General features: G+C 59.7%; 1 protein-coding gene across 1 annotated transcript; it reads right to left on the reverse strand.

Moving 5' to 3' along the window:
* Nucleotides 1-1559: 1559 nt before the first annotated feature.
* Nucleotides 1560-13766, reverse strand: KLHL21 (kelch like family member 21). Its single transcript, XM_042951910.1, has 4 exons — nucleotides 12705-13766; nucleotides 10080-10485; nucleotides 6151-6223; nucleotides 1560-4948 (listed from the first exon to the last, which is right to left on the reverse strand). Exons 1-4 carry the CDS (start codon nucleotides 13723-13725, stop codon nucleotides 4655-4657), a joined length of 1794 nt encoding a protein of 597 aa, XP_042807844.1. The 5' UTR covers nucleotides 13726-13766; the 3' UTR covers nucleotides 1560-4654.
* Between the last annotated feature and the right edge of the window lie 1601 nt (nucleotides 13767-15367).

Below are 15367 nucleotides of genomic sequence, written 5' to 3' on the forward strand. Positions count from 1 at the left end.
GGAGCCTGAGGTAGGGCTTGTGGTCAGCAGGCTCTGGACCCTGGCTGGCAGATGACGGCAGACAGGATCCTTCCCTCGGGAGGGTCCTCACTTGCTTTGCCGGTGCAGGTGGCCTGGAGTGCCGGCAAGGCCAAGTTTAGAATGACAAGAGGCCTTGCTGGTGCCCGGGTTCTGCAGGGACGGCAGGGCCGGGTGCGCATCCTGCAGGAAAAGCGTGTGGGTGCCGGCGCCCACGTTCCCCCTCAGCTTCTTCACTGACAGCCCTGTTGCCCGAGGCAGGCGACTCCTTCGTGTCCTCCCCTTCAACGGAATTAGTAATAGCACCCGCTTTGTAGACAAGGATTCGGTGAGAGGGCCCGCGGTTACCTCCCGCCAGATGGCAAGCCGCCCCAGGATTTCCCTGGAGGCTGGCGAGGGCGCAGTTGGGGGGGGGGGGGGGGAGGGTGTCTGTGCCTGGGAAGGCGGTGCTGGCTGTGGGCCTGGGTCCCTCTCCACGGGCCGCCCAGGCTTCCTCACAGCATGGTGGCTGTGTGCCAAGGACCCATGTTCCAGCCAGAGCCGTGAGGCCTCATGACCTAGCCCTCCAGTCACAGTGTCCCCTTTGCCACGTGGTGCTGGTCCAGGCAGACACCGGAACCTCACTGCCCAGGTTCAAGGGCAGGGGATATAGGCCCCACCCGCTGATGGGCGTCCAGCTCCGCACACACATTCTACAACCACCTGACGCACAGCAGAGGTGCTCTGCTTAGTGCCCGGCACGAAGCGAACTCTGAATTGGGGCAGTGACAGTCACGAGCAGTGCTCAAGTCGGGCACCACCTAAATCTTATCACTGGAAGACTCCTGAAACACGAGCTCCACACTGCCCAATTCCTCCTGGAGTCTGAGGAAGGAAACGATCTGTTTTACACCCAGAACCCATCTGACCGTCTTTCCTTGTATCCCTCGACCACTGGGGTGCTCAGAGGTAAGGCCCATATTCAGGCACAACAGCCGATGCCCAGACTGCGAACTGCCTCAGCTCTATTTCAGTGAGGTTATTAAAAAATAAACTATGGCCTCAAAATGCTCCCTTCCCCACAAAGAAACCGGCCTATGCCTTGGGTTATACGCGAGGAACCTTTCTGAACTTCATGGCCTCTTCCAGGATCCTCCTTTAAGGGCCCACTCCCCGCCCCAGGTCTGAGGTTTACCCCCTACAGAGGGGGGTCTCCTCACCACTGGAGAGCCCACCTTCAGGAGGTGGGGGGAGCAAGGCAGGGGACCGGGTGAAGGGGTGGAGGCAGGGAGGCCAAACTGGCCGTGGGGCAGCACGTGGGGCTAGGACTCCCGTGCTCCTCATGCCCTGGGCTCAGCCTCCGCTTCCCGCTACTTGCCACCTTGTAACGATCGGAGACAAGAAAGGGCCTCAGAAGCTTTGCTCCAAGACCGTTCGCACAAGCCCTGGGCACCCCGGTCTGTCCTCTTCCTCCGTGGGCACGGGGGCAGCCCTCCGCTGCCCCGCCTCTGCCTGAAGTCTCCAAGACAGCAGCGGCAGGATGAAGACCAGGACACCGAGTGTATAGGAAATAGTTTTATTTCAAAAAGTATACATCGAAGGCATCCTAAAATCTCTCAACAGGATTCTGGACGCCTAGGCCTATAGAACAAATAAATAGGCAAATCTGCCCCACCGTCTGGGGTTGGAACTAGATAGCTGGGACACTGAAAGGGGCGTGTCCTTTAGTACATAAGAGTCTCTGAAGTTATATAAATATAGAATACTTTATAGCAAATCAGCATTAAATATGAGTCACTGAATTTTCATAACTTAAACTGTCTCGTAGACTAAAAAGTTCTGTATATCCAAACACAGTCCCACCTCCAGCTGGCTTATCTCTGACCCTGGTCAGTGTATAGACATTCCTAAGGTGGGGGCGGGGGGGGGGGTGTCCCCAGGCGAGAGCCCCCACGGAGGGAAGCGGGGAGGGCTGGGCAGGGGAGCAGGTGCTGCCAAAGGGCCGTCCCTGACCGTGGACCCCCGGCTGCAGTCTGCAGGAACCCGCTGCTGCTGAGGCTGCTGCTTCCCCTTCCCCGCCCTGGTGCTCCCGACAGAGGATGGGGCCCGGGTGGAGGAGACCCACGTAGTTCTAGAGAGCGAGTGTGGAGGAGGACGTCACGGGTGCACACTGAACCAGCCAACCAACAGCTGCCAGTGGTGTGCCAGCTGGTCACGGTGAAGAACCAAGGGCAGGAACCCAGGACACGGGGCCCCCTGCCACAAGGGAGCGTCTGCAGGGAAGGCCAGGTGAAGGCCAGGGCGGTCGCTAGCCCTCAGCACGGACCAGGCCTGCTGTACGGTCCACAGAGGCTGGTTTTGTCAGAAAAACGTGTTTGCAGCGCCCCGTCCCGACAAAAAAGCGTTACACGATACCTCTCCCTGGAAGTCGCTGACCACGGGAAGTCCTTGACCCTGACAGAGCCCAGCCCCACTGGAGGGAGGTGGGGAGAGCTCCAGCAGCCTTGGCACCTCCTCACCCCACCTTCTCCGGCTGCCAAAGGGACCCTCCACGGAGGCGGCCCTCAGGAAGGGCGCCAAAGCCAAAGCCTTCCCCACGAGATCAAGGCCCGCACTCTTGCTCCGGGGGCGGGGTGGGGTGGTGGGGGTGGCTGCAGGTGACCTGTCAGCAGGCATCGTGACACCTATCTGCGTGGCCTGTCCCCACACCGAGCGGGCAGGCCGCAGCTGCTGGCGCAGAGCTCCGTGCCTGGAGCACATCAGGGCTCCCTCGGTCCTGTGCAGCGCTGCCCTGCCCTCCCCGCTGCCACTGATAGGAGACAAGCCACTGTGGCAGGACACCCTCTACCTACAGAGACCAAAGGGCATGGAAAACCCCTGCGGAGTGAGCCTGCTGGGAAGGCACCAGAGCCAGGAGGAGGCAGCACCAGCCCCGAGGAGGTGAGGTCAGACCATCGCTGGGGGACAGGGGCAGCAAGTCCCGATCGAGGGGGAACACGCACCCCAGGAGGGGCGAAGGTGGGACCTGGGGCATGAAGGAGTCCCCCGGGGCCCAAGGGATCCCACGGCCAGGCCCGCCTGGCGGGGGAGCCCCAGGCAGGACCACCACCCGGCCGGCTGTCTGGCAGCGCCTGGCGCAGTGGGTGTGCGGGAGTGACCCGGTGAGTGACAACTGAGGGGATGGGAAGGGCTGGCTGTGGACCGGAGCTGCTCCTGCAACAGGTCTAACCAGACAGTGACGGCATATGGCAGAGAAGGTGGGGGCCCCAGCCAACAGCTCTTTAGGCCGCAAGACTTCCTCCCCCAGAACAACCCTTGCCATCTGGCCAAAGAAAGCGTTTAAAAAAGTGTTGTTTGTGAAGCGACAGCTAGAACTTTTCTTCTCCTGCTAAGAACACATCTCCAAGGCGGTTCACTGGGAAAGGCAACTCAACAAACATTTGCTTTCCAGCTTTCTAGTGAGGGAAATGCAAGCATCCTCCTCTTTGGAAGAAAGACACATCCAGCCAAGGGATCCTTGGGGACCTTGAGGAGACCAGACCACTCGCTCCCCAGAGAAAACAGGGAACCGGGGACCCCTGAGCCGCAGTTTCCTGGGAGGTCCTCCCGCCACCCTCCCGGGGATGCCCCAGGCTTGGGAGGAGGGTGGCTGTCCCCCTGCCCTGCAGAGACCTTCAGCAATGGCACTGTAAGAGACTCTTTTCTGGCTGCGTCCCTGGCCACCCTACCCTTCTTCTAAGGAAGGGCCAGACTGCATTTACCTTGCAGCCAATCACGGGGGCCACCCTGTCCAGGGCTTCCTTTGGAAGCAGCGGGATTCTCTGTTCCTAGGGGAGAGAAGGGCATCCGCAACCATCGGCCTGGCTGGGCTTCAATGAGAAACTCCTAGGGCCTCCCAGGGAGGAGCCACGACCTTGCACCTGCAGGCTTTTGCCCTCTCGTGCATCCACCTGGGACGACAGTCCTGGAGGCCTCCAAGTCAGGTGGCAACACCAGCTGGTGGGGTAGGCGGATGGAGCACCCAGCATTTGCCTCAACCCAGGTTCACTGGAGACAGGGTTTACTCAGCACGTCCCTTGGGGCCCACTTCAAGGCCACACTCCCGTCCAGTCACACTGCCCTGCGCCTGTGAGGCACGTTTTGGTGGGACATCCCAGCAGGTGTGAGGAGCCAGGCAGGCAGACCGCCTCCATCCAGGGAGCTGGCCCCTGGGATGTCCAGCACCGCACGTGGAGTTGGGGACCCCACCGCAGCCATCGTCTGCCAGATTCCCGATGCTCCAGGCCGGCAGAGCCCGCAGGCCTAGGAGAGCAGGCCTGGACCACTCTCAGACTCTCGTGGGAGGACTTGTCCCCGACAAGAGGCCGTCCTCTCTGACATGGAAGCAAGTAGGCATAGGCAGAGGCAGCATGAGGGATCACCTGCTAGAGCCAGAGCCCTGTGCTGGCAGGGAGGCAGCTCCCCAGCAGCTGTGAGTCCGGCTCTAAATGCACAGAGACTCTCCTGGGGTCACATCCTGAGGCTCACTCGGCGACCCAAGAGCCCAACTCCACCTGGTGAACCCAACCCGTCCTTGTGCACGAAGGAGGGGCTCACTGCCCCGCCCCCAGACACGCTGTGTTACCTGCACCGAGGCCCTCCCCGGGCCAGGCCAGGGCTAGTGCAGCTCGTCAGGGTTCTGTGGCCGCCGGGGTCGGGCCACATCCATGTCACTGCTGCCGCTGTCCAGCTCGAAGCCGCGCCCACCAGAGGGCACCTGGGGCATGAACTGGCGGAAGATGCTGACGCTGCCGTGCCAGAAGGTGGGCTCCGGGAGCCGTCCCACTATGCTCCATGCCCGAGTCTCTGGGTCATAGGCCTCCACCACGTCAGAGAGTTCAAACGTATTGTCGTAACCACCTGAGACGTAGAGCTTCCCTCCAAGGACGGCCAGGCTGCCCCCCACGTGCACCTGCGGGTCAAGGGAGACAGGCAAGTGGAGGCCGGCAGCCAGGCCAGCGCAGAAACCCCACGGCCTCTCTCCATGGAGAAGGTGCCTGGGACCCTCGCCACTTCCTGGAGAAAAGAGAGCGGCCCTCTGCACGCTCCCCGGGCCAGGCCAATGCCCTCCTCCACCCCGGCTCCAGAACCAGGGCCGGGGGTGGAGGGGTGAGCGCCACACACCGTGCCTGGTTCCTACGGTGGCCGGGAGGCTGCTGAAGCAGCGACTCTCCCCGTGAGCAGCACCAGCCCTGGGGCGGGCCCGGCTGTCCTCCCATCGTACAGGTGGGAAAGCAGTGCCTCACGTGGCTGACGGTGGCCGAGCCAGGACTTGACTCACATCTGGGCTCTGAACCACACCCCTGGACTTTCTCCTCTTGCCCAAATTTGCTGTGACGTGTAGGTCATCACGGGGAGAAGAGAAGTCCCATCTGCTAAGTGCAAATGTTAAACTGGGATGTTGTAAGTTGTGACAAATGCCATACAGAGGTATCATGGGAGCAGGTTTGGGAACTTTAAGGAAGAAAAAAGATGTTGAGGAGATATACAACTACTAGGACTAAGGAAATTGCCCACGTGGCCAAATGCCACCGAGCCTTCCCAACTCCATCACAGGGTCAGACTCAGCACCTCTCTTCTTGACAAGCAGAGGGGAGACACTCTGATCAGACAGTGGTAGCAGTGTCCTGTTCAGAGCACACAGTAGGCACTCAATAAATAACTGTATTCCCCAGGGTCAATCCCCAAAGACCTTCTGTCTGACTTCATTGCCTCTGCTGTCCCCTTGTTCACTCTGCTCCAGCCACCCTGGACTGTGAGGTTTGTTCTGCGACCATACCAGGCACACTCTGCCCCAGGGCCTTTGCATTTGCTGTCCCTCTGGGGAATATTCTTCTCCCTATGCTCTCTGGCTTATAGCAGGTACTCATCGAATGCTGGTCCAAATGGATGAACTCACTAAACTGTCTAACCCTGGGATTTATTTAAGGTCTCAGTGCCCCTGAAGTACAAACCGAGGGAAAACCCAGCCCTCTATTAAGTGCAATAACACCAGGAAAGGGCTCAGCACGGGCCCTGCCCACCAGAACCATCTCCCAAACACGTCATGACTACACTCTGGCCAGAAAACAGGACCAGCCTGTGCTACCAATGCCGACACAGCCGCATATTTACCTGATTCATAGATGGGATCTTGTCCCACTCGTTCTTTGTGGGATTATATACGTCCACCTCCGCAGAATCATCCCTGTGAATGGGAGGGGGGGGAACGTATCAGAGGCAGGAGGAAGCATCCTTGTGTGTAAAGAGCCGGAGAGAAGGGCCACGCAGGCCCCTCTCCTCTGGGAATGTCTCTGATGTCATTCGGAGTCCACAGGCCAGTGAGCCCTCATCCCTGGTTTGTAGGGGCCAACTTCAGGCCCACACACCTATCCGGCCTGGGCTCTGAGGCCAGAACCAGACTTTACTTCTCAAACCTGACGATCAAACACCTTCAGGTGCTTAACCACCCTACCCCCCCCCCCCCCCAAACACACACACACACACACACACGCTGCTCTACACCAGCACGGCCCCCCTGGCTGGCTCCAGATCTGAACTTCCCACATCCCTGCCCACCAGTCTCCTCTCCGTCTTCTGACCTGCACTTGTGTGTCTTCTCACAACAGCCTTCCACGGCTGACCAGGCCAGGCCAGCCCTCCTGCCCCCCTGCACTCCCTGACACTCCCTGACTATTCCTGGGCCCTCCCCACCGCTGTCAGCCCCCCAGTCTCCTCCCGCTCACTGCTGTGTCCTGGGTGCCCAGCAGGATAGGCACAGTCATAGGAAAGAAGGCACCAGCACTGCCCCTCCCTTTGGGGTCAGGATCTTTCCACCTTGTTTGACACGCTCTGGATCCCTGCAAGGAAAGGCTCAAAGGCACAGCTTTGAAAAGCACAGACACTAGCCCCAGATGGCAGTGAGAGTAAGGAGTCCGGGGTCAGCAGAAGGGCCAGTCAGTGAACATCTCAGGCCCCCAGAGCCTGCTCCGTACCTACTCCCCAACGTGACTGTTGTAGCGCAAAAGCAGCCACCGATGTTCGGAAACGGGCTGACTGCATTCCAAAAAGACCTTATTTGTGGACAGAATTTGAATCTCGTGTAACTTTTCGTACCACAAAATGCAGCTCCTGCTTTGGTTTCCCCCCCCCAACGATTTCAAGGTGTAAAAACCAATCTTAGTTCGTGGCCCATATGAGGATGACAGTGCCAGAGGCCGTTGGGCTGCCCTCCCCCAGCACAGACGTATAAACTGTCAGGGCCTCAGCGATTGAGAGGCTGAGGCCTCCACCCAGTGCCTGGTGCCCCTACAAACAGCAGCTTGTGGACAGGAGCTGCCCTGACAGGTGGCATTCGAGCAGGGCGCGACGGGGCTTACTAGACACGAGGCTTACTAGGCATGAAATGAGTGACTCTGGGACAAACGTGAAACTGCATCTGAACCAGACCCCAGGTCTTGCCCACGCCATGCCCCTGGAGGTCAATCGGGACGCCTTTCCCCACCCTTCACTATCTCCACGTGGTTGGGGGCTGGGATTGGGCAGAGCTGAGCCCACCCCCCACCCCCAGCCTCCCATGGCTTAGCTGAACCCACACAAAGGCTCACACGGGGTGTGGGGGGTACCCTGATGCTCCCAGCTGCGGGGGCTTAGCACCTGACAAGAGACCCCGACATGGATGAGGAAAGCACAGGGGGCCTTCTGTGGACAGGCTGGCCTTTTCGCACGTCTTATTCTAGGACCACAGGGCGGGGAGGACATTCTCAAAGGCGCTCAACTTGGAACGGACTCCGAGGGGCTGAAGCCAAGGTTCTGGCACTCTTGAGAGAAGTATTTATAGCTGTCTCCACCCCCTCTCTGAAGACATCTACCTTGACTTGGGGGAGGGGGAGCTGGGCGAAGGGTCAGATGATGTTTTATAACAGGACCAGGAGCTGGCCGAGATTCCAGGGCTCTCTCTGAGCACTCCGGAGGTTTCCTGGCATACAATGATGTGCTACCTCTGCCCTGCATGTGCTCACCAAGAAAGCCTGGGAAGGAGCCTCTAGTCTGGGGGAGCAGAGTGGAGGGAGCAGACAAAGGCCAGGGCAGTTGAGGACGCAAGAGAAGGGCTGAGAAGCCAAGTGCATATGTCCTCTGAGGCTCCTAAGAGGGGACAGAGGAGACCACAGTACAGCTCTTACCCTTCCCTCCTGATCCCACAGCTTCAGACAGACTCTAGGCCAGGAAGGGAGGAACTGGGACACACACCTACAAGTGCACATGAATGTACACACACACACACACACACACACACACACACACACACACACAGGCTGTGCACAGCAGACAGGAGCTCCTACTTCCCTGAACGCCTGCTGGCCCATCAAGAGGGGATATTTGGCTGTGGCAAGTCAAGACCCACAGATGCATGGTGACCCCCTGGCCACTCCATGTCTGCCCCCTGCTCCCAAGGCCACAGCCTGGCCCAGGGAGACCACGATATAGCAACACCGCACTGGGCCCTGGGCTGGGTGTCCTGGACTCAAACCCCATGCCGTCCCATAAATTCCTTACCCCTCTAAGCCTCTGCTGCCATCTATGAATTAGGGATGACAGTGGTGCCCATCTCGAGAGTCAGACAGTCATAGAGATGGACTCCTGCCCAGGAGGCAGACCACACCCAGCTCGGGGGCGCTGACACGTGCTAACTATTGTCCTCATCATTCCCGCCAGACAGCTTTAAGGCCGGCTCCCTGCTAGGAGTGGTCCCTGGTCCGGAGTGGCTGTGGGATCCTTAGATCCCAGGGCCGTGGGCCCTTCCTGTGCCAGCTCAGGCGGGAAAGGCATAGATGGGACCTGCAGAGACATGTGCTGAATGCCCAAGTATTGCTTTAAACAGAGAGGGTGCAGGGCGCCTGGGTGACTCAGTCGGTTGGGCGTCCGACTTCGGCTCAGGTCACAATCTCGCGGTATGGGAGTCTGAGCCCCTCGTCGGGCTCTGGGCTGATGGCTCGGAGTCTGGAGCCTGTTTCCGATTCTGTGTCTCCCTCTCTCTCTGCCCCTCCCCCGTTCATGCTCTGTCTCTCTGTCCCAAAAATAAATAAACGTTAAAAAAAAATTTTTTTTTTAAACAGAGAGGGTGGGGCGCCTGGGTGGCTTAGTCGGTTAAGCATCCAACTTCAGCTCAGGTTACAATCTCACGGTCTGTGAGTTCGAACCCCACGTTGGGCTCTGTGCTGACAGCTCAGAGCCTGGAGCCTACTTCCAATTCTGTGTCTCCCTCGCTCTCTGCCCCTCCCCCTGCTCACACACTCTCTCTCAAAAACAAGTAAACATTAAAAATAATAAACAGAGGGGGTGGAGCTGATCCCCCCACCCCCGGCTCTTGCACCCGGCGGCAGGGTGAAGACACACTGCTGGGTGAGCAAAGGGTCCCTCTGACAAAGCAACACTTCCCCAAAGACCCAAAGTCTCCAAAAAGCCCTCCCCCAGTCTTTTTTTTTTTTTTTAAATGTTTATTTATTCTGAGAGTGCAATCAGGGGATGGGCAGAGAGAGAGGGAGACAGAGAATCCCAAGCAGGCTCCACGCTGTCAGCGCAGAGCCCGATGTGGGGCTTGATTGGGACCTGAGCCAAAACCAAGAGCCGGACGCCCAACCGCCCGAGCCACCCACGTGCCCCTCCTCTAGTCTTCTTAAGATGCAAAGCCCCTCCTATGTAGGACAGATTCCTTTCTTAATAAATGCCACATGAGAACCACCAGGGTCTATACAGCGAGATCCTCAGGGTGGAAGACAGGCAAAGCAACACGTGGTTTAGCTTCTAGAGTCTCAGACAGCTCTCTAAAAGGCCCTAACTCCACTCAATCCATAATCCAAGGATCTAACTCCATCAGTTAGGATCCCTCGATCAAGAAAACCTAGAAGCCCACAGAAACCGTTCTAACAGGTTAGAAAGACCTAGCCTGGGATGCCAGCTTGGCCTGCCTCCTCATCTGTGAAATGCGAGCACAGTGATGATGCGCTTTAGCACGGGGCCTGGTAAGAAAGGCTGCGGAGGGGCCTCGGCTTCAGGATACTCACCTGATGAAGTACATAAGTCCGTTCAGAGTCACCGTCTTGGGGGCAAAGGACCAGGGCGGGAGCGGGCCACAGTCCACCAGCGACCACAGGTCCGTGTCCGGGTGGTAGCACTGCATCACCATGGTCTCCTTGCCGGCCAGCGAGCCGATGGCGTAGAGGCGGCCGCGGCAGGCGGTGGTGGAGCAGTTGTCCATGGGGTAGGTCATGGGCTGCAGGGCCTCCCAGGAGTCGGTGGTATGGTCGTAGCGCTCCGTGCTGTCCGCGGCCACCACGTACAGCAGCCCATCGAGCACGGAGGAGCTGTGGTACTCACGGGCCTTCAGCATGGGCGCCACCTCCGTCCACTCGTTCACGCTGGAATTGTACCTCCACACGCAGTCATAGAGCCGGGAGCCGTCAGACCCACCTGCCGGGACGTGCATCGCACAGGTCAGCCCGTGCGGACTCCGGGGTGAGGCACCCACGCGGGCCTCGATGAACTTCCCAGAGGGAGCCTCCCAGGGCAGGAAGTAGGCTCACTGGGTTTCAGCGTCAACACATGGCTTCTCTCACCAAAGCCCTGGCTAGAGGGGCTCCATGCCCGGGGGGGGGGGGGGGGGGGGGGCGTGGCTGAGGCAGCGCAGGTGCCGACCGCCGCCCAGGGGTGTAAGAGCTTCCTGCCACAAGAACACCGCCAATCCGTGTGGGTCAAACAAGGGCCCTGGAGCCAGAATTCTAAGTAAACAGCAATCGCGGTCTGGACCCCCACAAACACTGTCCAACACCCCAACTGCACCAGGGCCTGGGTCTCAGAGCCAAAACTTCTGGGGGGCCACAAAGCAGGTGGCAGGGCACACAGGGCCTTGTTTGTGGAATTCTGGCCTTCTTGGGCAGCCGCAAACAAGGCAGGGCCAGGACAGCCTGATAGGAAATCTACCTCACACTGCAAGCAAGAGCCCAGCACGAAAAGAAACGCTATAGGGGGAATCCTGGGGATCCAGCTCTTGATTTAGGCACAAGTTACTGGCATGTGCCTCATCCAGGGGGAAAAAAAAAAAAAAAAAAAAAAAAAAAAAAAATCAATCAAGTTCTTTCTACATTTCTTTCAAAAAAAGAGCCAACCACTCACTGCCCCCCGGGGTGCTGGCTGTAATCATAAGTTAAACCCAGAACACTAGAATTCCCACAGCCTGCAGGGATCCCCAGAATCCAGGGGCGGGGTCACATCCCCCCTCCCCAGAGCTGGCGCCACAGGGCAAAGCACGCATGACATCCTGTCTCACAGCCTTGAGCTTTTGAAAACACAAAGCTCTTACAAAGTGCACTCTGCCTGCTTTCTTCCTCCTAAAGGATAACTGCGTCCAAGGCAGCTGAAACCAGCTTTCTTGCCCCTGTGAAATTCCCTCCAGCAGCTGTATGGAATGACCCAGCCACCTGTCTAACCCCAAAGGATTAGCTGCTCAGCTGAGACGTTTATGGAAGGGTGTGCAAAGTTGGGGCGAGTCTAACCAGTTCTGGGAGGGAGTGCACTGGCCAGACTTTCATGTGTTGGGAGGGCACACAGTTCCCAAACACAGGGCCGACCAACCCCAAACTGGAAAGCGACCAATTCCAGCATATTCCAGCAAACGCTGGAACAGAGCAGCAGGCCAAGAGCTGAGCACGTCCTTAACCCAAGATTTCTCCACTCACAAACTGGTGGTGTGTGTGGGGCTGAGGGGTGGGAACACCAGAGCTCAGAGCTGGCGTTCTCCTGAAGGTGCCACGCGGGGCACAGCCTCAGTTCACTGACTGATAACAGCCTTCCGCAGGGCCCAGGGCTGCTTGCCGAGTCGGGTTCTTTCCTTATATAGCTGTCACAGAGACCGCCCCTCCTCACCCCAGGGAAGGAGGTAGCCCCATGTCTGAACTGGGATTTATCTTTAATGAAAAATGTGGGAGATGCCCAGGACCGGGGCAGGATGGGACCCGCCCAGCATGACTCGGCAGTGTTTTGGGGTTTGAGCCAAGTAACTGGAAGAAAACCTCTTAGCATGTGACCATGTTTACAGTCGCTGACTAGGGAGCAGCCTAAACACCATGTGACCCCCCAGCGCCCAGCCTAGGTGCAAGCTTGAGGGAACCCTGTCACTGGTGACAAAATGAGCGTGTCAAAAGGCCTGTGGGGCTCAGCTGTGTGGGGGAAATCCCCAGGACGGGAAATGGGTGTCTCATCGAGTGCCAGTCCCCCTCCTGTCCCTGGATTCCTTAGGGAGAAGAAGAAAGCGCCCATTGTGCGGGGTGAATGCCCCAGTATCCTCTAACCAAATGGGGGTGGGGGCACCTCCCGGGCAAGGAGTGGGCTCATCTGTCATCTAGGCTGCCTACCCTTCCCACCCCCACCCCCCAACATCGGGGAACACAGAGACCACAAGGAGCTGCTTGTCGCAGCTCACACAACGGACTTCCAGGTCGAAAGCACCAGCTCTCGAAGCGTACCCACTGGCCAAGAAGGGGCGGGGGAAGGGAAGGGGCGCTCGCACTGTGGGGCGGTTCTAGGATTCCAGGTTCGGAAAACGCACTCTCCCAAGGCCGCAGGAGACTTAACACCCGGGGCCCTCCCGGCCGGCCCCCGGTCCCCTCCCGGCCGGCCCCCGGTCCCCTCACCCGTCACGTAGATGTCGTTGCCCAGCGCCACGATGCTGTAGCCCCCGCCCAGGTGGTCGGGGAACTCGGCCAGGTAGCGCCACTGGCCCGTCTGTGGGTTGTAGCAGTCGACGGTGACCAGCTCGTCGCAGTCCTGGTCGCAGCCACCCACGAGCACGAGGATCTCGGCGAGGCCGGTGGAGGGGCGCGGGCGCATGCGGGGGCAGGGCCCGCGGTCGTGGCGGTCGTAGCGCGCCGCCTGGAAGTCGCGCGCCTCGCGCAGCAGGCGCAGGCAGGGCGGGCAGCGCGCCACCAGCGGCTCGGCCTCGACGTGCGCCAGCAGGTAGAAGCGGCGCACGAAGGGCAGGCGCACCGCCTCCAGCAGCTGCGGCCAGTGCGCGGCGCGGCGCGGCGGGTCCGCGCGCACCCAGCGCAGCGCCAGCTGGTAGGCGGCCTCCTCCTTGGGCACGCACAGCCCGTCGTCGCGCAGGTAGCGCAGCAGGCGCGCCAGCGGCAGGCGCTCCAGCTGCTCGGGGCCCAGCTCGCCCACGTGGCGCAGGATGAAGCGCTGCGCCGCGCTCGCCAGCCCCGCGCAGCTGAAGGCCTCGGCGAAGTCCTGCATGTCCAGGCAGTTGGCCAGGTCGAGCTGCTGCTGCAGGAAGGCGCCGCACGCCTCCTTCACGGCCGGGAACTGCAGCAGGTCGGCGGCCCGCAGCAGCGGCTCGGCGTTGTCGCCGCTCACCGCCACGCGGCCCGTGTAGCTGAAGTCGAGCAGCAGCTGCAGCATGTCGGGCGGCACGCCGTGCAGTCGCACCCGCTCGGCGCGGCTCTCGCGCAGCTGCCCGGCGAACATGGCGCGGAAGTAGGGGCTGGCGGCCGCCAGCACGGCGCGGTGCGCGGGGAAGTCGCGCCCGCCCGCCGCCTCCAGCGTCACGTCCAGGAACTTGCGCTCGGCGCGGAGCTGGCTCAGGCCGCGCAGCAGACTCAGCGCGTGCGCGGGGTCCGAGAAGGGCAGCACGGCCAGGGGCGCCGGCCGCTCCATGGCGCCGTCGTTGGGGTAACTGGGGCGCGCCGCGGCCGGGGCCAGCGGGAGGAACGCCGCGCGTCCCGCGCCGCCGCTATAAGTACCGCCGGGCGCCGCGGCCTCGGGGGCGGGCCGGGAGGGGCGGGCCGCCGCTGGCCCCGCCCACTTAACCCCTCCGAGCCCGGCGCCGCCGCCCGCCCCATGCGCCCGAGGCTGAGTCACTACCGCCCGCCCGCGCCCTTACGGGGCTTCCCGCGGCCCCCCGCCCGAGCCGGGCCCGCCGGGCGACGTGTGTCCTCTCCGTCCGGGGTCGGGGGGCCTCCAGGGCCCGCCCACGACGCACCGGGCCGGGCTGCGGGGCCGAAGCCGGCGGGGGCGAGCTCGGCGCCCGGAACCCGAGCCACCCCTTTCGCGCCAGATTTCCCTACCCAGTCGGCGGCCCCTGAGCCCCTGGGCGGCTCGCTACAGTACCTTTTTCTTGTTTTGTTTTTATTTTGTTTTGAATTCCACTAGTTCCGAGGGTTGCTAGTTAACCGTATTGCCGGGCAGATCTCAAAAGACAGGATTTTTACAAATCAGGACTAAGGCTTGAACAAGTATAAGCTTTTTAGGTGACGTTTTTTCTTGGCGCACTTGTAAGTGACACGGGGCCAGACGCCAAGAATCTGCTCCACTGTGTTCCTGCAGGAGTTTCAAACTTGACTAACTCGGTCATTAACTTTCGTCAGCGTACAAGGCGCACTTCTGGTTGCCGATTCATAGAGACTCAGGCTCGAGAGCTGCCTTCTGAGGGCGCAGGCCCGCGCGGGCTCGACCCCCAGGCTCCTGGCCCCCTCTCCTGGAAATGGACGTGGGGAAGGCAGAAAACTTGAGGGTAGGAGACCGCCGTGAGAATGCAGAAGAACGTGCTATTAGGTTGAACAAAAGGCTCAAGTACCAGAAAATTATAATAATATAAATAATGTAAATAATTCCGGCGAAAGCAGCAGTTTTTCCTATTCCAGGAGAGGGGACACTAGGGGCCTGGGGACACTGCCTTTAGCTCAAGGTCAGACAGGGGACTGCCTTAAAAACCAGGGATGTGGGCGTTCAGGAACGTCACAGTCACTTGTGGGGTGACTGTGAAGAAAGGAATCTTCCTTATTGTGGTTCCCGTGAATACAATACCGGGACTCCACTTTCAACGTAACTAGGTGAAAAAAATTCCCTCCCTTGGAAGCCATGTTTTTGCTTTAGCAGACGCTTTGCTCGGTTTTAGAAAAGACTCCAGTCCTTTTGCTTCTCAGAAGAAACCTGGGTTTTTGTTATTTAGTAGCCCCCACCCATGCCCTGTGGGCCTCGCAGAAACATTCCTGGTGAACGCCTCACCCCCGCGCCCACGTGTGTCCCAGGGCGGGCCAGGCACCCGGGGGTTGCTGTCATTTCTGGGTTCCAGCTGAGTGGGCACAACCTTTGGAGAAGACATCTTGTTTTTCCTCCATCTCTGAAATGCGAACTGCAGGCTTTCTCTTGTACTTTGAATCTCATCATCTTGCCATGAGAATGTATCTGGTCCAAATTTCAGCATGGGAAGCACAGGCCTGAGTGAAAAAAACATTCAGGTACCCAGGCGGCTGCGTGTTGCCCATAGATGGACTGTTCACACAGCTATTAACGGCAG

Source organism: Panthera leo, chromosome C1 (genome assembly GCF_018350215.1).
Source record: "Panthera leo isolate Ple1 chromosome C1, P.leo_Ple1_pat1.1, whole genome shotgun sequence".
In the NCBI taxonomy this organism is placed as follows: domain Eukaryota; kingdom Metazoa; phylum Chordata; class Mammalia; order Carnivora; family Felidae; genus Panthera; species Panthera leo.